At 43.3% G+C, this 26,296-nt stretch overlaps 1 protein-coding gene across 1 annotated transcript in view; it reads right to left on the bottom strand.

The window, feature by feature from the left end:
• Nucleotides 1–1,523: 1,523 nt before the first annotated feature.
• LOC104543503 (receptor-type tyrosine-protein phosphatase gamma) overlaps nucleotides 1,524–26,296 on the bottom strand; it is a gene marked incomplete at its 5' end in the record, with an annotated part of 27,168 nt that continues 2,395 nt past the window's right edge. Inside the window, 14 exons of the mRNA XM_010188132.1 lie at nucleotides 1,524–2,779; nucleotides 3,505–3,640; nucleotides 6,639–6,781; nucleotides 7,587–7,733; nucleotides 10,037–10,165; nucleotides 10,587–10,663; nucleotides 11,943–12,036; nucleotides 13,881–14,027; nucleotides 14,371–14,506; nucleotides 15,541–15,713; nucleotides 16,120–16,254; nucleotides 16,495–16,629; nucleotides 16,855–16,937; nucleotides 18,432–18,528. Of these exons, the coding sequence (XP_010186434.1) occupies nucleotides 2,633–2,779; nucleotides 3,505–3,640; nucleotides 6,639–6,781; nucleotides 7,587–7,733; nucleotides 10,037–10,165; nucleotides 10,587–10,663; nucleotides 11,943–12,036; nucleotides 13,881–14,027; nucleotides 14,371–14,506; nucleotides 15,541–15,713; nucleotides 16,120–16,254; nucleotides 16,495–16,629; nucleotides 16,855–16,937; nucleotides 18,432–18,528 (1,779 nt within the window). The remainder of the gene's footprint in view (nucleotides 2,780–3,504; nucleotides 3,641–6,638; nucleotides 6,782–7,586; nucleotides 7,734–10,036; nucleotides 10,166–10,586; nucleotides 10,664–11,942; nucleotides 12,037–13,880; nucleotides 14,028–14,370; nucleotides 14,507–15,540; nucleotides 15,714–16,119; nucleotides 16,255–16,494; nucleotides 16,630–16,854; nucleotides 16,938–18,431; nucleotides 18,529–26,296) is intronic.

Below are 26,296 nucleotides of genomic sequence, written 5' to 3'. Positions count from 1 at the left end.
CACGGATTTCCAAAGCATCTAGGAACGTTCAACCCCCACAGCCTTCTTCCACTCATCTTTAAAACTTGTGAGAAGGTAAGGGATTAAACCAAGGCTATTCAGGCAGTGTGTCACGAACCACAGTTATCTTCCATCACGTCAGTGAGATGAAAAGTAATCAGCTGAAAGTACTGAACAAATCCAACCCTCTTGATGCCTGCAGCAATCTTTGTGTCACTTAGCTCTTGTCAGGGTTTGAATTCCTAACTTCTCCCTAGCCCTCCCCAGGAACTTAAACACTTCAGACTGAACTGATTCAACTCATCCGAGTCCCTCTGTGCCACCAGCCAGAATTGCCTGGGGCCAGGATCACTACTGGTGGTGCAAGGGGGGACTCCCCAGACTCTAATGCTGATGTGCAGGGGCCAGCAAACCACTCAGCAAAACCTTCCAGTGCTTGAAAATTCACTTAAACAATTCTTGTAACTGAGGTGTAGCAACTGGAGAGCCAATCTTAACTCCTACCTGAGTGCAACCTACAAAGCGTTCTTTGAAAACATTTTGCATGTTTTTTGTCTGGAGTACAAGGGATTTCCTTACTGAAACCATGGATCTGTTACACCATTCGGCATTAGCAGTTATTTGGATCACTCGTACGGAGGGATTCAGCAGACAGAAGTCAAAGGTGACTCTGTAAAAGGTTGCTGATGAATTCTCACATACTTTGGTGTTGCAATTAATCAAGTGTATATCCATGCTAGGAAATCTTCCCCTTATTAGAAACAAAAAGGCAAGATGTTAGCATGTGCTCACCCAGTTTGCACTGCTCCTCTGCTCAGTGAGGCTGGATCAGCTTTGTTACCTCGAGCGGTTCTGAACCCAAGTCCCTACTTCTCAACACAGTTTTAAGCGGTTCACTTTCAGCTTCCCTGCATGTGAAAGTGCACAGAAATCTCCTTCTTCGCTAAGCTTCCTCCCTGCCCTCCCCTCCAACAAAAGTGGGGTTTGCCTTGCCAAATGTCTGTAGTTCAGCAAGACTGGACTGGAAGAAATGAACAGGTTTACAGTCAGATGAAAAAAAATTAACGCTGCAATGTTTTGACAAGTCCTAAAAAATTACAATGCGTATTTTGTGCAGTTAAAATGTAAAAGTAACAAAATTAATGCCATAGATAAGGGATAGTGCCTTTAACTGTACACCAAACGTCAGGATGGTTGAAACGACATGTTTCCTTTTCGAGGCAGATTCAATAACCCCTCCCTACTCAGCCGAGCTATGAAGGACACGATTAGCACTAAATTTCAGGAAGAATTAAGTATGTGCTTACTTTTTCTCTTAAACAGGGATGGACCTTGTTGAACTGCGACCAAATCCAAAGGAAAAGGGAGCCAATGAGGATGTACACTTAAATGCTCCAAACAGTAATTCAATTTTTAGATAATCTGGGGGAAACCATTTTATCGGTGTGGGAGGGAAAACACAATAAGCTAGGTTTGTGCTAAAGAATTAGTCTGGCAAAAAAAAGAGGGAGAATGTCACTTTATAGGTAGTTTTTTTATTAGTTTGCTTCACCAGTAAATATGGATCAGTACTTTATGTTTTAGCACTAAAGTATGAAAATTACACACCTGTAAAAATGGCATCTAACAGTTATGAAATTAAGAAACGCCTGTCATCATATAACATACCATTAGGTGTGAGGTCATATTCAAGAAATAGTAAGGAAATTAATGTGTTTAAAATATTGAATAGCTTAGTAATGTAAAATATTGCTACCTTCAATATATCTGAAAACAGGTCTGATTCGGGGTTGTAGTAGGTTTCTCACTGTATTGGCTCTGATGAGAATAAAACCAAAACACTTTCCCATCGTAGGGCTGGTTAAAAAGTAAAACCAACGTTTTTCTGAATACATGGGGAAACTTTGAAACTGTAAATTCAAAACCTGTCACTGCGTCCCACATACGAAATGCATCTAATTTATAATTATATTGAATTGATCTACTCCACGTGAAGCAAGTCTTAGGCCTGGAAGTGTACGAAACAGCAATTTGAAACAATACAGAAATAATCGTTTCAGCTCCACAAGGCTGTTACACCTTCACTGCAGCTGATGATCGCCTGCCACGTTTTGTCACGAAGGGATGAACACTGCTCATCCACTCCGCTGGAATGCAGAATACCGTTACCAAAACTGTGACATGACCATTAAAATCAGAAATATGGTACGAGGGGGTACAGTATCTGTCACTGAAAGAGCCCATCTGGCCTAGCATTCAAGATTTAAGATTGGAGGGTCACTGTAGTTAGCAAAACTTCACTGCGTTTAAACAGAACAGAAAAAGCGTATGTTTGTTGTCATGGAATGTCACATCAGGGCTTGTCTTGTATTAGGTTATTATAGGCAGTAACACTGATCATATAGTGCAAACTAGATAAAATCGCGTTTCACTGTGTGAAATAAACAGAGGTGCAAATGCTCAGTAGGATACCATTAAGACATAAAATGGCAAAAAATAAATATCAAAACTTTTATCAGTGTAAAAAAGTAATTGGGTTATTGTATAACCTAGAGTCTGGCAAAAAAGGCCTCAAAAAAGTTCACTCAGTCTTCAGAAGTTCTACAAATTAAGTGCCTTTTCAGGTTTCCAATTAGACAAGAGACTCCATGCTTTCTGCGGGATCAGATTCGTCACTGGCCATCACAGCACCATTTTTGTCCAGGGTCATGGGACCGTTTCCATTTTCCTTAGTGCTGACCAAGCTTAGCATTGCCTTATAAAGAAACTGGTACTGTTCCTGGAAAAGAAAAGACAAGTTATTTCGATCCTCTCAGCGTACATAAGCAAGTGGCACTTGAAATTTTGCACTTCCAGGGAAGGTCATGGATACTCATTACTAGAAGCATCCATATAGCAAAGAAAAAGACTTGCAGAGCAATTACCTCTATTAATCGAGCTTAACCTCATCAACTCAAAATTCCAGTTGTGGGCAGATAATATTATTCCTGATATATTATTAAACACTACAGGAGAGCGGGACAATACCTGAGCCCACAGCTCAGCCCCAGGTCGCTCTCTCGTACGGGCAGAGCCAGGCACGCTGAGGCAGGGATGCTGCTCTTGCTGCAGGCCATGGGTAGGGCTCCCCTGCTGCAGCTTCCTCTCCCTGCGGCTCTACCTGCCCTGCTGCACCCCTTCAGATCACAGCGTGCCAGGGCTGAACAGCAGAGCTGAGCCTACAACAGGGCTGCCAGGGGGATGGTGACAAGCTAAGAGGTCCCTCTCTGCTAGGGCTGCCCTAGTGGCCCCTGACTTTATGAGAAATAAGCTTAACTGCAAATCAGAGACTTAAACTGTGAGTTTGAGGTCTACAACTACACAAAAAAGCCCCAAATGCAAATTCTGCTTGGCAGCAGAGGCAGTAGGGCTTGATAACATATAGAATATGTGTTTTAGTTTATGCTTTCGGTCTCAGATGAAAACCTTGTCAAGTACCCATTTATATTCAATTTAAAGACTTACAATGTCTGTAAATACTCCAGGCCGCATAAGATTTATCATCTTTGCCACCTGGAAAACATCGACAGCATTTTCATTCTCCAGCTGCTGGGACAGAGTGGTAAGGGCACATAGCGTTCCCGCTGACACAGCTCCATACCTGAAAAACCACACCAAAATGATAAGTTACTCAGAAACACTGGGCATGACACAGAGCCATGAAGATGTTGACACAGTCTTATTTAATTAGTGTAGTCCATCTTTGTATCTATTAAATGCTTGTTTTATACTGGCTAATTTCTAGTCATTTTAATTTATAGAAGAAATTTGATGGCCCACCAGTCATCTCAGGGTATCTGCAGTACTCAGTACAAAGAACTGTATCAGCAGCAGAACGTGAGCCATTTAAAAACACCCAGCCTGGAGACTATAACACTGAAATCAGTCTTCACACGCCACATGTACTGAAAGCATCTGCATTATAGCTGAGCGTATTTTAAATTCATTAGTGGGAGCTCAAGCAAAACATAAACGATTAGAAAGAAATGAGACTTTGCCTCTTCCTCCGCATCTGACAATTATGTAAAACTAACACGGATATGAGGTGCTCACAAGTAAATGGGGCACATCTCAAAGTCTTCCTTAGGTCTGATTCATAGGCGAAACGCAACATCCCCGTGCTGGGCACCCAAGAGACATTACGGATTCTGAAGAGGTGAGCTGTGCTGTCATTTAATAAGAACCCGAGCAAGGGGTTTTCATCAGGAGCAGAAATCGATGTGTCCTTGAGATATTGGTCAGGCAGGAACCTTACTGCTGCTAAATCTGGGTACGCTTGAACCATGCGTGCATATGACAGAGGATCCCAAGCAGCAGCGGCTCCTGACTGCTTCTGAGGAGCCTCAGCCGTCCTCTGCTCCCCCAGAACTCAGGAGACTGAAATTCTCTCTATGGGTTTGCTCTGTGACTTTGAGAAAGCCTGTGTCTAAATGTCCCCACCTGTAAAAGGGGACACTGGTGCTGATCTGCTCTGCAAACCGTTTGGAGAGCTCTACATGAAAACTTAAATAATCGGCAAGTACTGCAATGCCATCTGGTATCGTAAGATTACCACTAGGATTTTTTTAAAGCATTCCTGTGGATATCAAGACATATGCTGACTTAATTTCATATGATTTTTGCAAACTCAATTTGCCTCAAAATGGGAAACAGAAATCAGATCACAATAGATCTGCTCTATTTGATGAAAGGTCTATAGAAGCAGCAGCAGAACTATCTATGTGGCTGTAACTGATTACACAGGGATAGTGCGCGAAGGGGCCAATTCTTGTGCCTGATGAGACAGAACTAAATGCCTCTGAGGGTCTAATGGTCTCCTTTTTACTTGGGCTGATAACCTCCAGCTCCCAACAATCTGAAGGCTTTTCTCGCAGAAGATTATGCAGCAAATCTTTATCTGGTTGCCTACATATGGGCGGTTATATTTAAAAATCTTGGCAACTGTCTCAAGTTGGAATTTCTGAACTACTTTGAAATGTTGTTGTTAAGTTCATCCCACCATGTACTTCCTTAATACCCCATGCATTTGGTATTTGCAAATTCATATATTTGGAATTAATCTGCAGTTGTAATTATTAGTGGATTATGTGATATAGTTGTTGCATGTAGTAAAGGGAAATCTTCATTTTCAGCTACATTTGCTTAGGCTCTGATGAAAAACAGACTCCACGTTATGTATTAGGCATAAAAATAAAATCATTGAATATGACAAATAAACCAAAAAAGCAATTTACAGAAAGAAGGACTCAGCACTGTTAGAAATGCGATTTTGATTTCCCCTTCTTTTTTTTTTTTTGGTCTAGCATGAAATGCCCAAATCAATAATGGTTCTAATTTTGTAAAACATAATCTTAAATACTGCAAGAGTAGCAAAACCTCACTTCAGACTACCCAAAGCATGAATATTAAAACTAGCCTGGAATTAATCAGTGTTGGCAAAAGGCAACAGAGCTTACACTGTGCATTAGCAAGGCAGGAGATGGTGGCAGAAAAACGACTTGCTGCAGCCCAAGGCACCGTTTGCAAGAGTCAGGTGGGAAAAACCTGTTGTAGCAGTGACACCAACGTGAAGGGACAACTCCTTCAGCAACAGCAGAAACCAGCGAGCGGTTGCACATCAGCACAGGGGCTGATTTGCCCACCGAAATACCAGAGTATGGTAATGTTTTTGCACAAGAGGTGAATGCTTCCAAGACTTTCCCGCTAATTCTGTTTCGTAGCAATTATAAAAAGTCAAATGGACCCCAGAGCAAGGGGAAGTTGCAGGCAGAGCAGTCGCTGACACTGGCCTGATGTTTGCTCCAAAGAGATCCTGTTAGACCCAGGCTCCAGCTTCACTAGAATGGTATTTTGCAGTTCCGTAATGTGTGCAAAGTAATAATATACAGTGCAATATTTAGCACCCTTTATAACTGGGCATTCAAGCATAGCCGGCAAGATGCTGCTCACCGCTGCACTACAAAAGAGACAAGTGTTGGGGCATGCTGGCCCTGTGTCAGTGGGCTCCCTCCATCTCACTTGGCACCATGTGGGCCCCTTGGAGTGTTTTTGGGGAAGCAGAATAGGGAAATGTAAATCTGCTTTCAGAAAACCCAGGCCCTTTGTCACAAGATACTTCTGCTGCTCATCCTGAGACACAGCTGAGCCAAGCTTGTTCTGTCTTACATGGCACATTGAACCTGGGCTGTTAGACAGGAGGTCAGGGCTGCTTTCAAACTGGATTCCATAAGCCCATAGTGGGCTGCTCACAGCCTGATCTAAACCAGGGCTCTGCTGGGCTCTGAAGCAGGTTATGAGGTTTGTTTGGGATATTTCCAGGTGCATAAGAACTCAAAATGATTGCAAAGCAAACACAGTTTCACTTTCTGAGTCCACCTAAGACTACAACCAACATAAAACCAACACTAAGCAAGATGCATTTGGCCTCAGATGCCAATTGAAACCTCATCCCTTGAAGTTTAAATATTCTGATCCTGTTCCCTAGAGCACTAAACCCCATCCACTCCATGCAAGAAAGGACATCCATCCTAACACGTGTCCCGTAGCCGAGTAAATCCTTGTACAACCCACACATAAATGGGAGAAAAGAGATGACATACTCATCATGAACTATGGTGGGGCCATCCCTTGTTAAGGCCTCTTCCTTGATTACATTGATAAGTTCAAAGGTACTGCTTATGGGAGCATCTGGGTTTGGCCATTTAGGACACTGAAAGTGGCGGACTTCCAGAACGTAGTCATCCTGCAATGACAAACCAGCCTGGGCATTAGCGACTTCAATTTCACATTTATCCACTCCAGGTAGGAAGAGGGAAGAGCCCCATTACAAACTGAAGAGATACCTTCTTCTTCCAGGGAGTATATGTAGAATAAAGACGACAGATGCACAGTTCTAGCATCTCCGTAACAGTGAATGTGCTAAAATAATGAAACTTTAACAAAATGTTTAACTGACAGACTTGGTATTTGAGTTCAGGGCTTATATCCATACAAACCTCCTCTCAGAGGCCTTAACAGCTCAAAAGTCAAACACGAGAAGAGCAACCAAAGAATTAAAATTTAAAAGTGCTTGCAAACTAATGTTTTGCAGCAAAATCCAGCTGCAATCCCTGTAGCAAGCCAGAGGCAGGTTTAGAGCTCAAAAGAAGTGTGCTTAAGTAAAACACCCAAACCAATTAAGACTCCCAAACAATTAAACTAGAAATGCTGAATTTCACAAGCAGAAATAGTACAATGAACCTTGATGTACTTTACAAATTACAACTCAATCTACTTGTGTGATTTTGAAATGAAAAACCAATGCCTTCACTTTCAAATAAGACGAATGATACTGTTGTCTCATAGCCAGAGGAACCTACCTGGAAGTAGAAGATGTGAGAGTGAGAAGCCAACGAGAACACCCTTCCCCTGTGAGCAACATGCATGCACATGCATTTACAAGTAAATCCGTGTCAAAACCGTTTCTGAACTCTTCTTCTTCCATATTTAAATGGTATCAATAACATCTTGGTGAAAAGCCAAGACCCCCATTTGGAGGTTTATCTTACCTGGGTAGCTTCAAGGATAAAGTCATGGATGATAATCTGCTCTTCGTTAGAGAGGCACAGTCTGTCTTTGCTGATAAGGGTCACAGTAAAGGCCTCACAGTTCATGGATTCCTCACGACTTGGCCAGTACACAAACTCATCTTCTGCCTGGGGGAATGAAACAGCACACTACTGCAGCTCTCCAGATACCTCGTGTGTGACTGAAAAATCCAGCGGATCAAAAAATTGGTTTGATAAACAGGGATGATCAGGAGCTGACCTTTAAAAACCATTTCTGTCTAAAACTAATGTACTGTTACAGTAGGCAGAAAGCTTGCCAGATCCTTCCTTCGTGTGTCCAAACAGGTAATGTCTGCTTTTTAATTGGTTTCATAGGGAAATGGTTATCTTAGCTCATTCATACTTAACCTTTGTATTGTATCCCAGGCTTTATTATCTCCTGCCTACACAATTTTGCATGAAAGTCAGATATCTGTTTAGAAAAGCTCATTGACCTTTAAAAATTAATTGCTTATTAATTTTAATTTTTGTTTTATTGTGGTCTAATCCAAAACTAAAGGTCGGTGGATCAGGTCTAGGTAGAAGACTGATGGATACTTATGTGTAGGGCTTGAATTTTTAGGAGCGAGGGGAGGAGTGAGGAGAAAAGGAAAAACCCAAATGCTCTTAGCCTTGAAAACAACACTGGCTTAACTTGACACAACTTCTCCAGCAAAACTCCTCTACTGAAGGGACACTACAAAATCTCATTGAGACTGTGAATGGTAGAAGCAGCTCAGTGCCAAAGAGGCCTAACTGAGAGGATGGAGGTAACATACTGTCAAAGGTAATCCTTAAAAAATAACTGTGCATTCCTAGTTCACTGCAGAGAGAGAAAATTAGGCTCTGTAACCACATAAATGCAAAGCTTGCTTCTCCTCCTGGCTTCAGGGGTCTACTGTGCCTGGAGTGTGAGCACACAGGCTCCTGGGCAGCATGCACAGCACAGCACTGCACTCCTGCATCTCCAAACAACCTGTGCTTTACTCAGGAGAAAACAAGAGCTATGAACCCACTCATGCTGCTGTGGCCATGAGCACATCTCTCAACTCAAGCTTATTTCTGTGGGCCTTTGTGAGCATGGTGAGCAAGATACTGGTGAGATTCGGGCCTTAAATGTTTATTCTGAAAATGGGACTTAGGGTCCTAAGTCCCCTGAGCGCTTTGAAAATTCTGCCCTCTGTGTGCAGAGACACCAGCAAGCGGTGAACACCAGGGGAGTGACTTGTCCTGCCGAGTGACAGGTCCTCATGCAGCAGCAGTATGCGTTAGCATCTCGTCCTTTGGCATTACACACTGAGCACCTTGACACAACCTCAGCGTTGTGCCACCCTTCCTTGCCAGCCAACAACCCACACCCAACACTCTGTCAGTGCAGGGATGCTGCTGCTCTGCCCACCAACCTCCACCCTGGATGGTGAAAGCAGGGACCAAGTGACCTTACAAATCCAGCATCCCTCCTTTACCCTTTAATCACTATTGTTCTGCAGGGCTATTTCATGTACTTGTAAAGACGAGATCAGCCTCTTCATTTCCACCTGACACACTTTCATTTCATTAGTGCTTTTGGATTCGATCGGATTTCTCTGAATGCTCTTTGCCTTGCACTGCCTGCAATCCCTTTCATTGCACCGCGCACAGGAAGCGTATCGACTGCTGCCTCTTTAGTAGCCCCTCATGACTGCTATTTTCCTGCTGTAATGAAGGTGGTTTCTCTCCCACTCTCAGCTACAATTGTCTATTCACCTCACTGATGCGTGCATGAAAAAACGAACCACTTAGTTCTTAATCCTTTTCAATACACCCTCTTGAGATGTGCTAGTAAATCTGGAAGTAGTGATTAGCACTTCACCTGTATCTCCTTATTCTCTCTCTCTCTGTCTGTCTCATTATTTCCACTTAAATTAACATACATGTTTGCTTTTTACTTTCACCGAACACAGCATTTGTAACCTTGCATGGTGGTAGTCCTGCATGGCCAGAACCTTAAGCCCCTGGGCAAACCAAGCAACTCTCCTACTGTCCCTGCTTTGTATTTTGGCTGTTCTCAAAGTCCTTACTGGTGGCCCCGGTCACCCAGTAACCTCACACCCCACCAGCCAGGCAGCCCTCAGGAGCTTTGCAGAGGTGGTCATCGCTGGGTCATCACAGCCTGCGAGCACTGCGGTCCAACCAGCTCAGGACGCCTTTCCCAGGGGTAAGGGCAAAAGGGCAGAGCAAAAGACAAGCCCTACATCTCAGAACTTATCTCTTTTTTTAGCAAGCTTACAGCACAGTTTGAGAAGGTGGCTCAAAAATTGGCTTTTGCTTCCAAGCAGAAAATAGCCATAGCACGTTACCAAGTGACCCTATGGTGCCTTGCTGGGCTATGCGACCGCGGCACCGTGCAGGAAGGGACGCGTTTCACTCACCAGGCTCTGGTTGTCCGGCAGCATGACGATGATCTGCGCGTTGTGATCCCAGATCATTCGCCAGAAATCTTTAGTCGTGTGTGGCAGCGGATGTTGGGTTATGATGAACTCGTTACTCCTGTAGTAGCCCTTTTGCAGCAAAACAAACCACACAGTTAGTTACCGCCTTCAATACTTTTAAAGCATTAATTTCACCTTTGGGGACACATAATAACCCTATTTTATTTTATTCCACAATATTTTCACACAGACTATAATTTTGTAACTCCATTTCCGTGCTGCAGGTTGTTTTCATTTACTTTAAATCCCAGTATTTATTTGACTGTATCTCGCGGAGATACGCATCCCATCTAAATGAATCTTGTATTTAATTTTTTTAGGCAACAATCTTTAATAAAACACATTTAATAGCTTTACATTATGGGGAAGGTGTTAAAATCTCATCTGTTAATACACAGCCATTACATACAGAATTAAGACAATTATAGGCATCTGGTATTTAGCACCTTAGAATTGATTTTACTTTGTAATTAGGTGTTGGCTTCCTCACCATGATATAAGAGGCATTAATGTAATCTGTTCCCTTCATTCCAGGCAGCGGTGCCAAGCCCACTCTAGCACGTTCAGCTATAAGATTAAAAAGATAAAAAACAGAGGGGAGGGGAAGAAAAATCAAAGTCTGGTCATGGCACAATGCAGAAAGTAAGAATTTCTCAGATGTTAACAAACCAAACACTGTGCAGCTCCCATCTCCCGCAGGAGCAGGCCAGCACTTTAACTGCGTTAAAGCATTGCCTGCTAACACAGGATATAAAAGAGAATGTTGCACAATATTCCCACAAGGACAAAGTAATTTCAGGAATCAAATTTTACTATAGCAAAGATTTTCACAGCAGGCTGAATTACCAAATAACAGTATATGCACTGATAACAGGGGATTTCAGGTAATTCTGGGCTGTAGTGTTCCATTTGTCTCCAGCAGCGCACAAACCCAGCTGATTTATTTTGTTTCCCCCACCACTCCATAGCGCTGCCATCACTCACTGCTCCCAGCTGGGGGTGAGGGAGCCTCCAGGGGCACCCCCTTCCCTCATGGGTGATGCTCAGAAGCTTGTGTGTGCTCTTCACCAGATCTACACTGCTCCCCATTTGAGGGCTGGGCTCAGCAGCATCCTTAAACTGACTGAGACCCCAAGCCCAAACTGAAACCACTGCAGCTGCGTGACACAAAGTGCAAAGTCATACAGACTATTTCTGGTCCCTTCACATTTGTTTTTAAGATATATCCTGGTGACTTCCCTTTTTATTAACACACTTCACAATGGACCGTATCTGTGCCACCACTGCTTTGTGCTAGCTTGGCTCTCACCTGTCCTGTACGTCCTGTGCTCTGGGTAATGCGATGGGAATGATGTTGTGCCAGTGCTTGGTCTGGTGCGAATTCATACTGCTTGGCAACTGTGCACAGATTCTGTATTAAAGACTGTGAAACTGTGTCCTCGGGCGCTAAATACCCTCAAATCTGCGGAAGGCTCAGACGCAGAAATTGAGTGCAGTATCTGAATTACAAACAACTTGTGCCAATCGCACTGGGAGATCTCACCTGAGCTGGGAGCATTATCAAAGCAGCTCTCTCCGTATTCCATAGATTTATCCCCTACCTAATTATTCAAATTCTTAAGCACTTCAAATTAACATTTCACTCGGACAGTATATCTGGCTGACACTGGAACTATTTTCTTTTGTTCAGTTTCATCGGGGTAATTCTGAAAGACAAGGCAGCTTGGTCTGAACAAAAGATTACATTTCTCCTTCCCAGTGGCTATGCCTTTTCATGCATAATACCGAGAGAATTCGGTACAAAAAGTTCTGCTAGGCGGTAATCAAACCGAAGATGTGATCTTACACGGCACGACTGATGAGTTCCTGTTCTTCTCTTTGTTGCAGTCTTTCTGGGCACTGAAGCATTCCACGTATTTTGCATTACACTGTGTAACCAGCTGAAAGAGAATAAAGTAGTAAGTCAGCCCTCACGGCGCACTAAATGAAGAGGGAAGGTTTCTTTGCCAACTCCTGCGAAGACGCATCGGTGGAAGAATAAACTGCATTGTTAAACTTGTTTAAAGTACTCAAGATGCCAATGGAAATCATCCTTTTCATACAACATGATTAATGGATAAAAAGATCTCTTCAGTTCTCAGCTTCGAAACATCCTGAAAATGAAGTTCCATCAAAATGTATTTTCACAGAACACTACGTTCAGTTATCTTTCAGAATCTATCTCAAAGACTTGCAGATGTGTTCAGTCAGAAGCAGGTCTCAAGGAAGAAAAGCTAGCAAAATAAAACAACAACAGAACTTTTATGTTTCCTTCTAAAACAAAAGTCTGATCTTTCCTGCAGAATGTCTTTCTCTGCCAGGCCTTTGGGGACCCCACCACGCCGGCATCTGAGATGTGAGGCTGTGTCTCTCTGGTCTGCCAAGTTCATTCTGGGCCGCTTAGAGGCACAAAGAGAAGTCAGAGAGGCAGATTTGTGTTTGAATACTCCCTGAGTGCATGGGGAAACTCTACCACAGCAAAGAGAGCGAAGGCGGCTTTTTCATCTCCTGCACTAGCAACTCATTACTCAGCATAATTTCACTCTAAGATTGTTGAATATACCAGGGCATAAGCTCAAGTTATCTCCTGCCAGCTCTGTGGTAGCAGCAGAAACGAGAGAAAGATTTAATGACTGCTGCTGGTCACGTCCCAGTTTCAAATGCACTCTAAACAAGATAGCACTCAACTCATCTGTGTACTGACGTAAGCCCCATTAGAAGTTATGTGGTTTCTAAATACGTGTGCAACGTTGGCAGAGAAAGTCATTTCTGAAAATGGCACTTAAGGTTTTGAAATTCTGCCACGAGTCATCTGAAGACATCCTTACACATATAATTTAGTATTGTTTGTAAAAGTGTGACACGTTTTTTTAATAAGAAATCTTTTTCTCCTGCTGCATTCTGCGTGTGCGTGTGCGTGTGTGTGTGTGTGTCTATGTGCACGTGCTTGCGTTTGTTTCTTTAATTTAGTAATTAAGCATCTGGAATGTCTTCACTGATGGAGAAGTACTGAGATTTGTACAAGTGAATTCAGAGAAGAGCCTGTTCATTTTTTCGAATAGCTTGGCACCTGGGATAACTTAACAGTTTCTGTTCCTTGGGTAGTTATTAACTGAGCGAGTTTAGCTGTGAAAACAGATGTCACATATAATCTTCTTACGATACATAGTCTCACAACGTATTTTTAAATGCATTCAAGTAAAATGCAGTCAGAAAGTCTTAGGTTTCAAATAGGAGATCTGAGGAAAAAAAAATCACTTTGGCCAGGATGAACGCAGCTGCGACATAGCAGGGAAAAGCAGCAAGTCCCGTTATTAGCAATGAGGAAGGCACATTGTATTTTCTGGTGTTAAAACATTTATTAATTCTTTGTCTACAGTGCTGAAATAGTAGGTGGAGCTAAGAACTTCATTCCATATGTATGAGAGCCACAGTTTGGAGGAAGACTTCCAGCCAAGCCAACCAGACTCAGGAAAAACCAAGCCCCCTTGGGAACAGGGAGACCAGGAACACACTCCAAACCAGTGACCACGTCCCTCTTCTCACCTCTGACTTTCACGAGTGTTAGCACTGATTTCCAGCAGTGCAGCTAAGACTGCTGAGGACTGAACTTCTCAAGACGCTGTGCTGTGCTAATCAAGTGTTCTGGTTTGGTTCCTTATCTCTGACAACTGACAGTGAAGACAGGCCATACAAAACAGAGTAGGGAAATGGAGTCCCTCTGGATGGCAGTGATAAGCCTTACCTTGAACTGTTTTTCTAGTCGTGTCTTTCCTCCGATGCCAGGTATGAGGATGCTGTTAACATAACTATGCAGCTGGTTTGCAGATACTTCAGTCTCCTTCCCAAGGATGGCTTCCAACAAGGCATCATGAATAAAAATGTACTGCTCCTAGAAAAACAACAGCATGTCACGTAGGTGCTGGCAATAAACGAAACAGCTGGCTTTAACGGAGGGGTAGAGCACATTAAAGGAAAGGGTGTGCAAAGCAAGCCACCCATGCAAATACTGCCAAATCCAGATAAACATTTACAAGTGTAGCACGTACAACTCTGAATAAGTCAAAAGCAAAATCTGAAGTTTCTGGTCTAGAAAAAAGAGAGATATTCCAGTGCAAAAAATGTCAGTGATATATTCAATTTTTACAGGGATGTAACTGGAAAAATCTATTTTCTTTTGGATTACAACATAAACATGTACATGGCTTTAAATTCAACCTCGCTGCAATTTTTACCTCTGTCTGGACGAGGTAGTTGCGCTGTGTCCTGATATGTTTCAGGAAACCCAGGACATTAACTGTGCTTTTGTCTTTTATCTGCTGCAGCATACTGTCTATCACAATGTAGGTACCAGTTCTGCCAACACCAGCACTGCAGAAAACATAAGAGAAAGCCATGTCATACAGCCGGATGAAAGCAAATGTTCACAACAGCAGAACAGAACAAAGCAAATGTTCCTGTTCACAGGCCTTCCTTTCCCTGCTACCCCCTACCATGAACACTTCTCAGCAAAGTATTTTTGCTTTCTAGGAATTCTACCAGGTATATATTTTCCTCCCTTCTGTGGGTATCTCTGTGCTGCAAGATGAGGATGAACACAACACAAGCCATCATGCCTGTGCCACCAAAGCTGGCTGGCTCTGCAGGCCAGGGCAGGGATGATGGGGCTGCCGTGGTCCTGGATTTCACACTCTGGCTGGTCACACAGTCTGACACTTGAGTGTCCTGTCTCCACTGCTGGTGTTACTGGAGTTGGATAGAAGAAGCCATACAAAAATCCACCCTATGCCAAAGTGCTGCTAGCCTGGACCACCAAGGTTGCTCCAGGCTGTGGGGCTGTCTTAGTTGGCTTCAGCCTTGAGGTAGGAGGATGGTCCTGGGCCAAACAGAGAGGGAAGCTCTTCAGAGCTTCTCAATTTCTGCTCAGGAAGGAGTTCTAACGCCCATCATCCTCTCATCCTTGCTGTGGTGCTATACATACACAGTGATGAAGATCACTCATTGAAGGAAAATCCTCTGTTGACTGCAAGTGCTGGTGAACGTGAGTTGGTTCAGTGGCAACTGCATGCCCACATGTCCATGTATTCACATGGTTGGTTGCCAGCAGAGGTGATCCTGCCCTGCCCATGCACTGAATGGGGAGGCTACAAACAAACTTCAAACAAGGAACTGCACAACCACTCAAGCTGCTCAGCAGCTCAGTATAATGACACAGGGTATTGCTAATGCAACTGGGAAGCTTTCACATTGGAGCAGTCTTAAGATGTAGGCAAAACAAGCTCATGTGTACCTGCACCCCATGGGGCTAGAACATTCCTGTATTAATATCTTACAGTGCTGTCTTAAGAGCACCTGCTGTGCACAGGGTATGCTTGCCATGAAGTAGTTCATCAACCCCATCGTACCTGCAGTGCACCACCACTGGTCCCATGTCCGGGGTTCTGGCTGCGGAGGATCTCCTGACGAAGGTCAGCACGGGCAGAGCGTACTCGGGCACACCCATGTCAGGCCACTGCGTGTAGTGATACTGAATAACCGTTCGTTCGTTCTGCCGCCCTTTGGGGTTTCCTTTCTGACCCTGCGTGCAAAGTGTGCATAGGAAGAAGAGAAAGGTTAGAGAAGAGAAGCATGGAAAGATACTCAATCCTACTGGCTTGCTCAGCTGAAAAAGTGCTGGGCTCTAACAGAAGGTACCTTCTGTAGCTCTGCCTCCTGCTAGGTGGAGACAGAGTTCAAGGAAAAGCACATGTAGGAACAGGTAATAACAGCAGTAACTGTGACACTAAAGCAGCAGTGAATCTGAGAAGAAGAAATACAGGCTAAACCTTGCACCAGCTTCCTTGCAATCCTGGCTTTGCTTACTTATTTCCCATCCACCTGCTGCTTCAAGTTGCCTATGCAAACTCTGAGGTTTGCTCCTGTGTGCCTTGCATCCCACTCAAGCCAGAAGGCATCTGGATGAGAACAGTGAAGGCTTTCCTCACCTTCTTCATCTTTGTGTTCCTGACTGTGAAGCGGCGCACAGTGTAGCAGGCGTGAATGTTTGTGCTCTTCAGCGTGACGATGATGTTGCCATACTCCTCGCTGTTCTCTGACGGCCAGTACTGATCACATTTTCTCTGAACAAAGACATAGTTGGGTGGGTTGGCTGAGGGTTTGAGCTGCTGCTTTATCTTTGTGTTTAGAGCTTTTTTTAAAAACAAAAATCATGGCTAGCTACATACCCCTACATAGCTGCTACGTTAGCTATCTATTATACACCAATATTTATCATCTCAAACCATTCAAAAACAAATTCTACTCATGCGATTCATGGCGGTGCAAAGGGGTGACTGCTAATAAACTAGAAAATCTCTTACTCTTCCTTTTTCAACAAGGTTTGTGATCATGACAATGATTCCAGTATTTTGTTCCCAAATCATCCTCCAGAAATCTTCAAAGGTAGACTTTAAAGGACCCTGGGTAGCAATGTAGGCTTTTGCTTTGTTGTAGCCCTTCAAAGAAAACCAAAATGCCAGGTGAGATGAAAGGAATATCATGGCAGACATTAATATTTTAAAGGTAACAAAGAAAGGTGTCTTTCTCATTCAGGATAGTAAGGAATTTGTAGCAAAATTATCAGGTGAAGTTGAAAAACACAACCACTTCACAAGTGGCAATACCCCCTCCTTGTGGAAGGATTCAGAGTTACAGAAGAAAAAGCAGTTCAAACAACTTACATCGACATAATTGGCGTTAATGTAGTCACTGTGCTTAGAATCTTTTCCTGGTAAAGGCCTTAGCTTCACCCTGCTGTGATCATCTGCAGGATAAAAACAGAGCAGAGAAGCATTAAGGAAACACAGTGCAGAACTGCAGGTAAGCATGCCATTTTCTAGGTGTTGGAGTAGCCCTTGTTAATACACAGAAGAAATCTGCCTTGGATTGGAGTCAAGGGGGAGGTGGGAGTGCTGGTTCTCAGTTATCTGCTCATGGTAGCAGGTCCTCAGGCTTCACATCCCTCACAGTACACGGTTCATGCTGGGACAGCATCCCTTTAAAGGACACTGGAGCTTGAGGAGCACGATCTCTAGGATCATCCCCATCACACAGCGCAGTGCGGTTCAAAAAGCCAGGGCACCCTGCAGGGCTGTGTGACACCACGCGGAGACACCGGCTCAGCTCTCGCTGCAGTGGAGCTGCCTGTGCTTGGCTGTGTCTGAGCTCGTTATCCTGCACAGGGGCTGGACTCAGACAGTTCTGCTGGCTCTGGGAGCCGAGTCAATGTGTTCACTCCTTCATCACCCTCCTCACGCCCAGCAGACAACACTTTAGGTCATGCTCTTCAGCTCCACATTTTGTTCCACCCAAATGCTCGACGGACAGAGAGGTTCCTGGAAGCCTGGAGTGCCTGCTCCAATTCTCCAATGCTATTTCTCCCTCTGTGCCTAGGAGGACCAGACATCTATGTCTAAAATCAGAGTTGGGAGAACCACAATGAACCACCTTGCCCAAGGCCACACAGCAAGTCTTTTATAGGTCTGGGAATCAGTCCTCAGCTGGCACCTATGCATTGCATTCCCGTGCCATCAAAAACCATTCGAGATTTACCACAATGCTTATGAAGGTTGTGAACCTTTTATCAGCGGCTCTCCATCTTTGTTCCTAAACCACAGTGACTGCTGCATCTGCCACTTGTTCCACATCACAGAACAATATGGAAAAGGATACCACGTTTCCATCCCAAACCTGCAATAATTTGCATTCTGGAGCAGAGTCCAGATTTGCAGTTCTCAGAGGAATACAGGCAAAGCCTGCACTGTGCTACAAAGATCACTGTTCATCCAAGTCGTACACACAGCTGAAGCAGTTTGAAATAGAGCAGATACATTCTGTAAGATTTAGTGCCTTTGGGATTATAAGGGAATCCCAGGGATCATCAATAAAACTCTTTGCTCCACCATGCACTTCCCTTAGGCCAGTTTTTAGACACTGGTGGGCAGAAGAGCTCTGATCATCGATTTATCCCAGTTATTCCTCCACAAAAATTTCATATCAAACTGATACTTCTAAAACTACTCTTGGACCATCAAGCTGCAAAAGTATTTTAAAACAAAAGCTGCAGTGAAAACCTGGCCCCGGAGAAGTCAAAACGCCCACTGCTTCAAGTAGGGAAATTATCTCCCAGCCACACTTTCACACATTCATTAATTATTGAGCAATAATTTAACTTAGAGCCACCTGAGTTTTCCAGTCACGCACAGACACGCTGAGAGAGGAGCGTGCCTTTTGGTGTCAATTCACTGTGCTTACTTACAGGCCAGGATGTTGATGTATCTGTTCTTGTGCTTGTTGTCGGGGTGGTTGGAATGCTCTGCAGTGATGTTCATGTCAGCCGTGCAGCGCTGCACTTCCTAGGCATAAAAATTATTCGAATGGAAAATGTGTCAGTCCACAAAACATTTAAGTGTTATCTCCTTTCGCCACAGCTCACAGAAACCATGTTTAAAATATCGGTATCTTAATTGCTGGATTGAACACAAAGTCCTTCAGCATGATCCTGTATGACATGGCCTGCTTAAACCAAGCGGTGTTAATTGTTCCTTGGTGCGTGGTTATGCTCCTCTCCACAGACCTGGTGACAAAGGCACTTTGGGCACCCTGAGGGCCACTGTCCCTTCTGACTTCATCTCCTGTGATGCCCCCTTGGGGAGGGAAGGGAAGAGAAAGTCCCTCAAAGGCAAGAGTGGCCAGTGCAATGGCAGAAACTACATATGAAAACCATTTCAACAGAAGGCTTTTGACCGCTGGACAATGTATCTGCTTATAACCTCCCAAAACAGGGTTTCTGACATTTAAGTTTGGCACTGACCTTTTGTTAGTTCTCTGCAGAGAGATGCCTTTTATAAAATATAAATAAAATAGATCTCTGAAGGTAACAACGTGTGCTTTAAATACCACTGCTTGGACACTGATTAACAGCCCACGATACAGTGAAAACAATAAAAGGTTATATTCACGTACATATACATTCACAAAGCAGAGAGAGGCCAGGCTTGCCCAGGTGTTGATGAAGGTGGAGCTGCAGATTTCTGTCTGGTTGAGGCTGGAGGTTCGATACCCACTTCCATTGATCTTTTTAGTTCTTAACCTACCCCTGACTTACACTGCCCAACAGCAGAATACAGGGCTATTGAAATGGGGCAATGCAGGATCTTTTCCCTAGAGAGAAGCAGCTGTTCCCCTTGGTCAGACTCTCCTAGAGAGTTACACACTTCAGAGGCTGTCTTACAAACTGAGCCACTAAAGCTCGTGTACCACACCACCTCCAAGATATACCTTTTTGGTATCTATTTGACCACAATCTTTCTGAAAAAGCTAATCCCCTTTTTATCACTGGCATAAATATTCTTAGTTTAAAAACACGTTTCTGAAGAATATATATCAATGTCTGCCATTTACAAAACTGTGGAAGAAACTGTATTTATTCAGATCTTTTGCGAGTCCCAGAAATCACACCAAACAGAACCACTTTCCCCCAAGGATATATGGGGAAGTGCCAAATTACTTTGTACTTCAGGCTTTAAAAATAACAATATAGAACCTGCCTAAGAGGGAAAGTCATTAGGAGCTCACAGCTGCTACAAAGATCACGAGCTAAGTGACAGAGAAAAATTATCAAGAGAAATGCTATACAAACAGCAGATGTAACAGAGTTCAGCATTATGCAGACATTTCACAAAGGACTTGCATAGCGATTTTGATATCCTCCCTAGCATTTACATTTTAAAAGTGCAAAGTATACTAAAACCTTGAACATTTTATAGCTTTTATATCCACACAGCACTCCCAAATAACAAACGCTTCTTTCTCTCTCCCCCCTCTCCACAGGGAGAAACACACTGCACTCGAGTAGATGAGCTGAGCAAAGACAAAGAGGAATCAAGCAAAACTCTCAGCTGCCCCTAATAGAATTTTCATAGTTCCATTTCTATCACAGAAATAAAAAAACACATTAAAGTGTGCACTCCCCCTAATTCTGCCTGTCAGCTCCAGTAAGCAAGGGACTTCTGATTCCACAATGGGCAGGATCAGTTCAGCCCAAGTCATAACTGCAAAAGCAGCATTACTTACATGTTCGGTTGATTTACTGTAATCTCATTTTACCTTTTTTTGCATTTAGAAATCACATAACAGCACTGCTGCAGGTCCCTCCTACAAAGTACCCCCCTGCTTCTGAAAAGCCTCGCATCAAACTCGACATCCCTGCATCACTACAAAATTCTTTTTAGAAGTTATTAGTATTGAAACATTTATGCCAAATGCAGTAGAATTTAATACAGAAGAATCCAATAAGGTTCTGTGGAGAATACTGTAAAAAGTTATGGAATTAATGGGGAATTACCTCCCTGCTAAGGAATTTTCTCTGACAGTTTAAATACTACATAGTAAATGTATCACTTTCTATTAAATTCTATAGGATTTCTCCATAAGGGAATTGTTGGTGAGGTTAATCATTTTAATTAACCTTTTTATGTTGATGCTGACTATTTTCTCAACTGCACATGTTCCCAGCTGGCCAATATAAAGTTAATAGAAGAGGAAGATTAAGCTAAGACGGTGAAAAACACAGCAAGGGAAAAGAAGGTCTGACACTGTGAGAGCTGATCATCTGAAAATGGCTTTTCTTAACACATAACATTCCAAATGATTTTTAATGCTCTGGAGAGTGCTATAGTGGTAGATTCCTATGTCTGCACACTGCAAAAGCACAGCCAAAGGAGACTGTACAAGAAAAGCTCCCCGTCGTCAATGCGCCTTTTTGTCTTTTTAAATATCAACGTAGAAATAAAAAGCCATTTTGACTTCAGCCCCCTCTCTTCCCTCCAGTCCAGGGTACAACCGATGCTTTGGGACAGCGCTTTTTGGGGCTGTCCAACAAAAAGGGGCCTGAGGACACCCTCCGGCTCCATGTTGACCACTGACATTTGGCTGTGCTGCATGGACAGATGGGGTTGAGAGCAGAGGGTGGTTATCCACGCTCTCTTATCCCCTAGGTTCACCTCTCCAAATTCTACCAGCAAATTACTAAACCACAAGCTCCCCCCAGCAGACAGTAAGGCAGAAGTTCACATTCCTTTGTTATTCAAGCCAAGGTGGTTGTCTTTCATCCATGCACAAAATGCTGCAGGAAGACAAGGCTAGTTGCAGCCTGTTATCTCAGAGCACTACTTACCCTCTGGCAGAAAAGGACAGCCCAGGGTTAATAAATACCACTCTGAAGGAAGTTCCAGAGAGTCGCCATCCTAATTATGCCATTTTACCACATTTATATATATTACGTATTTACTTTCTCAACATTTTCTATTGCTTATGCAATGAACATCCTGGGATTTCTAAATCTTACTGCCTACCAAGTCCTTCATTTGCATTTAAAATATCACCATGCTGGTAATATTATTACAATGTATATTTGCAGGCAGGCCACCAGGTCGGGTCTGATCCCAGGTGGCTCATTGCAGCCTAACCAAACTCCCCTCCAATTAGCACAAAACTGCTACTGACACCTCAGAGCAGCGCAGATACCACCACGTCTATAATTCATCCACAGACTTTTCAGCTGTGGAGTCTTTCCTTCGGCTTTCCTTAATCCCACTTCATCTCTCCCACTGATCTGCACGGCGGCTGGCTGGCACGCTGCTGCTCTTCACGTTCAGCTTTACTGAACACATTACTGTCCAAAGATGAATGGATACAGGCTCTTACTCTGTCCTTTCAACTTACCATTGACAATCCCAGAAACGAAAGTACATGGTTTCAATTGACCGTTAGTTACTGTAAAAAGTGTTCTAGTCTATGCTATTATGGCTAATTTACCTTTTAATTATATTGTCCATGCTAATACTAATTGGAATTTGATACACCCAGGTTTAACGACCCATTTTCATTGCCTTTCTGAAACAAGTTACAGATTAGTTTCTTCTAAACTTCAAAGAATTTCCATTTATGTGTAAAATCAAACTGCTCCAGCATCTGGCTGGCAATATAAGGTTCTGAGCAAGAATTTTCGCTGCAGTGGCTGAGCAGGAACTCGGTCTCTTGATTTGGCCTTATGCAGCGCTGCTGTTGTTTCCTATTACTGCAGCCTGATGTCCTGGCAGGGGCTGAACTGTGAAAGCCTATGAATAGCAATGAGGGGGAACCATGAACAAAGATAGGATCCTAATCTGAAGGACTAAATTAGAGAAAATCCATAGCTATACTTTCATATTATTGTGATATTTTTCAGCATGAAAGCAGCTGGTTTATCCACCCCAAAATATGTTTTAATCTATTATTTTAATCCAAAATTAGAGAATTCTGCGGTAGTGCTCTTGCTGTTTGTTTTATCACAGCTAGCATGAAGACGGCATACCAACAGAGACAGCAGATAGTATTTGAAGATCTCCCACAGGAATAGTGTAGATTTTTGTGATAATTTAGCACTAGTATAAACTCTCCAATGGCACTCAAGAGAGAGGTGAGCTGGGGACAGCCTAGAGAGAAGGGCAAAATAAACCAAGAGGATTCAACACAAGAATAACAGTGGAGGAGAATTATGAATAGATAGCTAAAAATTCATGTAACTGAGAGAGGAGGGGATGGTGGAGGAACATTTGCTTGCAGTATCTTGCCCTTCGTTAGGCAGGAAGGTGTCAGAATCTGACTGAAACCTTGCATTGCCCGTGCAGGCTACGGCTCCTCCAAGCAGAGTTTCCAGGCAGAAACTCTGGGCATGGCTGCAGCGCTGTGGTTATAACAGAAAGCCCAGCAACTTCATTTATTGGTTCTCTTCAACTTTATCTCTTAATTCCCAATGCCAGTTTCTTAGGGTGAGTCAAGTGGTGGGATAAGGATCATGAACTCCGTGAAGACCCTCTTCTGCAGCAATCCTTCCTCCTGCTGCTTCCTTTTGGTTTCAGCACAGCAATGCACAGGCTGAGAACACCTCTAATTATGGTAGTTTTGGGTCAGGGCTATAAAACGTTTCTGAGTGCAGTAATGTCTGCTAGCAGCATGCTTTTGAAATGGCATCAAATTCCTTGGTGTAGATGCAGTTATAAGCATGTGTCGGGTGTAAGCTGTGTTTAATCTATAAGAGATGCCAGTACGGCTACACAGTGTTTTTAGTGTCTCAAGAAATGTGCAAAGTGCAGCGTTATCTGTCTTCAATGCAGCCCTTCGCTAGAGAATAACGCTCTGAGGTCCCCGGTTAAAAAGAGCTCCTGACCCCTGCCCTGAGCAGCAGCAACCACGAGAATAACGCTAGCAAATCCCTGCCACATCACTGAAGATATAGATTTATGTTATTTCCTTACATTTCAGGACATTTAGAAGAAGGTGCCACTGGAGTATAAAGATATTTTCAATTTATGTGATGAGGGAGCTAGACAGCCTGCCTCCAAGTTCAGCGAGCCTGTTCAGACTCCAAATTGGCAATGAATCATTACACTCACACGGCCACAGGCAGGAGAGGTCTGCAGAGATTGCATTCACCCACTCTAATCGCTCCCGCAGCAGCCTTGGCCAACCCACTCCAGAATGAGGGAGGAGGGAAATAAAATTGTCTGAGCTCAGAAATCCAAATGCTGCATTACACTATAAAAATTCACAGTTAGCTTTGGGGATGGAGGGTGATTTCTTGGCTTAATGTTCCTTTCTTAGAGCAAAAGGACACGAGTACTCAGAAAAACTTACTGTGTTATTCCAGTACCCGGCCAGGAGGAGGGAGTGAAAAGCTCTGCCGTGGGAGTCTCTTTCTGATACAAGAATTTGGAGGGCACATGCCCTACATAGTCAGGCTGACTATCAGGGGAACAGAAGATGACAAATGTGACGGCAGTTTTAAAAATGAGATCCAGAAGGGATTTCAGGCACTGCAGCCCACTAAATTGTGCTTCTCTGTGGGGCAAACTGCTAGACGCTGCAATAAATAGCAGAGCGAGCAAACACCTCGAACACGCTGCAGAGAGGTCCCTGAAGGAGTCTATAGGTAAGAACAGGCTGCGGGAGAATAGCACACTTGGATTTCCAAAATGCTTGTGAAAAGGCCCTCAGAAAACATTACGTAGAAAACTGATCTGTTTTGGAGCAAAAGGGAAGCTCGTCTTGTATACTGACAGCTTAGAGGTGGGACTCACCTGCCCGGGAATTGCCAGTGTTCAGACTTCACCAGTGGGACCTTACGGGGACCTGATCTATTAATAAATGGACTGCAGAGGAGATAAAGTGTGTTTATGATACAACATTATTCAGGTTAATTAGAACAAAAGCTGTTTGTGAAGGAAAGCAGAACGCTCTCGCAATACTGAGTGGCTGAGTGATAAAATGGCAAATGAAATTCAATGGTGATAAATGCAAAGTGATGTACCTGGGGAAAACAACCCTAACTCTACATACAGACTGACAGGTTCCCAATTTGCTATTGCCATTCGGTGACGAGACCTTGGGGTCACAGCTGATAGTTTTCTGGAGGTGTCAGTTGAGCGCTTAGTAGTTGTTAAAAAACAAATAGTACCTTAGGAAGTAGGAAAGGAATAGAAAGCCAAACAAAAAACATCACTGTGCTCCTGCAGAACTCCGCAGTAAACCTGCTCATTAAATACTGTGCCGTTTTGGCCTTCCCATCTTGAAAAGGATACGGTAAAGGAAGAAAAAAAGTTACAGAGAGAACAAGTCATCTTAAGTCTAGAATGGCTTCCTCAAACAATCAAATTAAATAGCTTGGGCTTCTTCGGATCTGAAAATGGATGATTCAGGGGCAATATGCAGGAGGCAGACAGAATCATGGGAGGAATTTAAGTGAACAGGGATGTACTTTGTAATGCAAAAACTAGAAGGCACCAAGAGGAGTTATTAGGCGCGAGTTAAAAGCAAAAGGAAGTCTGTTCTAGTGGAACAAACTGCAGAATTCATTGCCATGAGATGCTTTGGACACCGGAAGTCTGACAGGGTTCAAGGGGCAATTAGAAATGTGTGGAAGAAAGGTCTATCAAGACTGTTAAACATAACGATGCCAAGAAAATCTCTGGCTCAGGAAGCCTCTCGATCTCTATTCAGTCTGGCCACCAAACCCTGCCCCAGTGCTGCCCTGTAAAATGTGGTACCTCAGCCTGTGTGCCATAGCAAGAGGGTGCTGGAGCTGTCCGAGAACCAGCCAAAAAACCTCCTTGAACCTTTTCCAGTATTAGGTTGAACAAATTCCAAGGTGGAAAACAAAGAGCTGTATCAGAGACCAGCACTGGCAATGCAGGATCACAGACTTTATTTTAAAAAGCTACTTGTTGTTCTAGTTTATATAAAAAAATTGAAAATTCATAGGACTCAAAGGAAATCTTAACAAATCTGTATACACAAGCAAGCCAAGCTATCACCAGTCAATAAAGCTGGCTACTTGCACTATGATTACCCAAAGGGAATAACAATTCATTTTGGACGTACTTTCCAAGGAAAGATTTGTTAGTTCAAAATCCTTTTTTCCTCTGCACCTAAAATGCTTCCTAAGCACATTCACAAAATATTTAGCTGTAATTACAGCTCGTTTTAAGAGGCACAATTTGCTTTCAAAGGAGTCTTCTTCATGTAAAAAACCCTCAATACGACCCATGACACGCTGCCAAAAACACAGTAAGGGACTAATACCAAAACCCAGCAACAAACAAATGCAGAATGTTTACCTTCTGCATGGGCAGAGCACGTGTGTGCCTTGCTTAGTTTTCCCTTTCACAGGTTCCACCATAAAACCTCTTGCCACAGAAAGTCCTGCGTGACCTGGTCTGGTGATCCTGCTCTGGCAGGGGTTGGACTGGATGAGCTTCCAAGCTCCCTTCCAACTCCTCACATTCTGTGATTCTGTGAACTCCTGAAGAGATTTTCTGATCCTTTTCTCATTTAAAAAAATCCCATGAGCTGGCTATCTTTGGGAAGATTTATTTATTCTATAGTACTGATCGCTTTTTTTAGTGTATCCTTGCCATCCTCTTCTCTCTTCCTTTCAGATGTAAAAACTAGATTTTGTTTTTTTTAGTAAAAAGCCCATATGACTGCAGAATCTAATACCTCTTTTCAGAAGCCCCCCAGGCACAAAGGCATGGTATAGCTGCAGCACTTTCCACCAAAGCTATCAGCCCCATGACACTGTAT

The sequence above is a fragment of the Mesitornis unicolor genome, unplaced genomic scaffold (genome assembly GCF_000695765.1).
Source record: "Mesitornis unicolor isolate BGI_N332 unplaced genomic scaffold, ASM69576v1 scaffold2717, whole genome shotgun sequence".
Taxonomy (NCBI): Eukaryota; Metazoa; Chordata; class Aves; order Mesitornithiformes; family Mesitornithidae; genus Mesitornis; species Mesitornis unicolor.
This window is presented reverse-complemented; position numbering and strand designations above follow the sequence as displayed.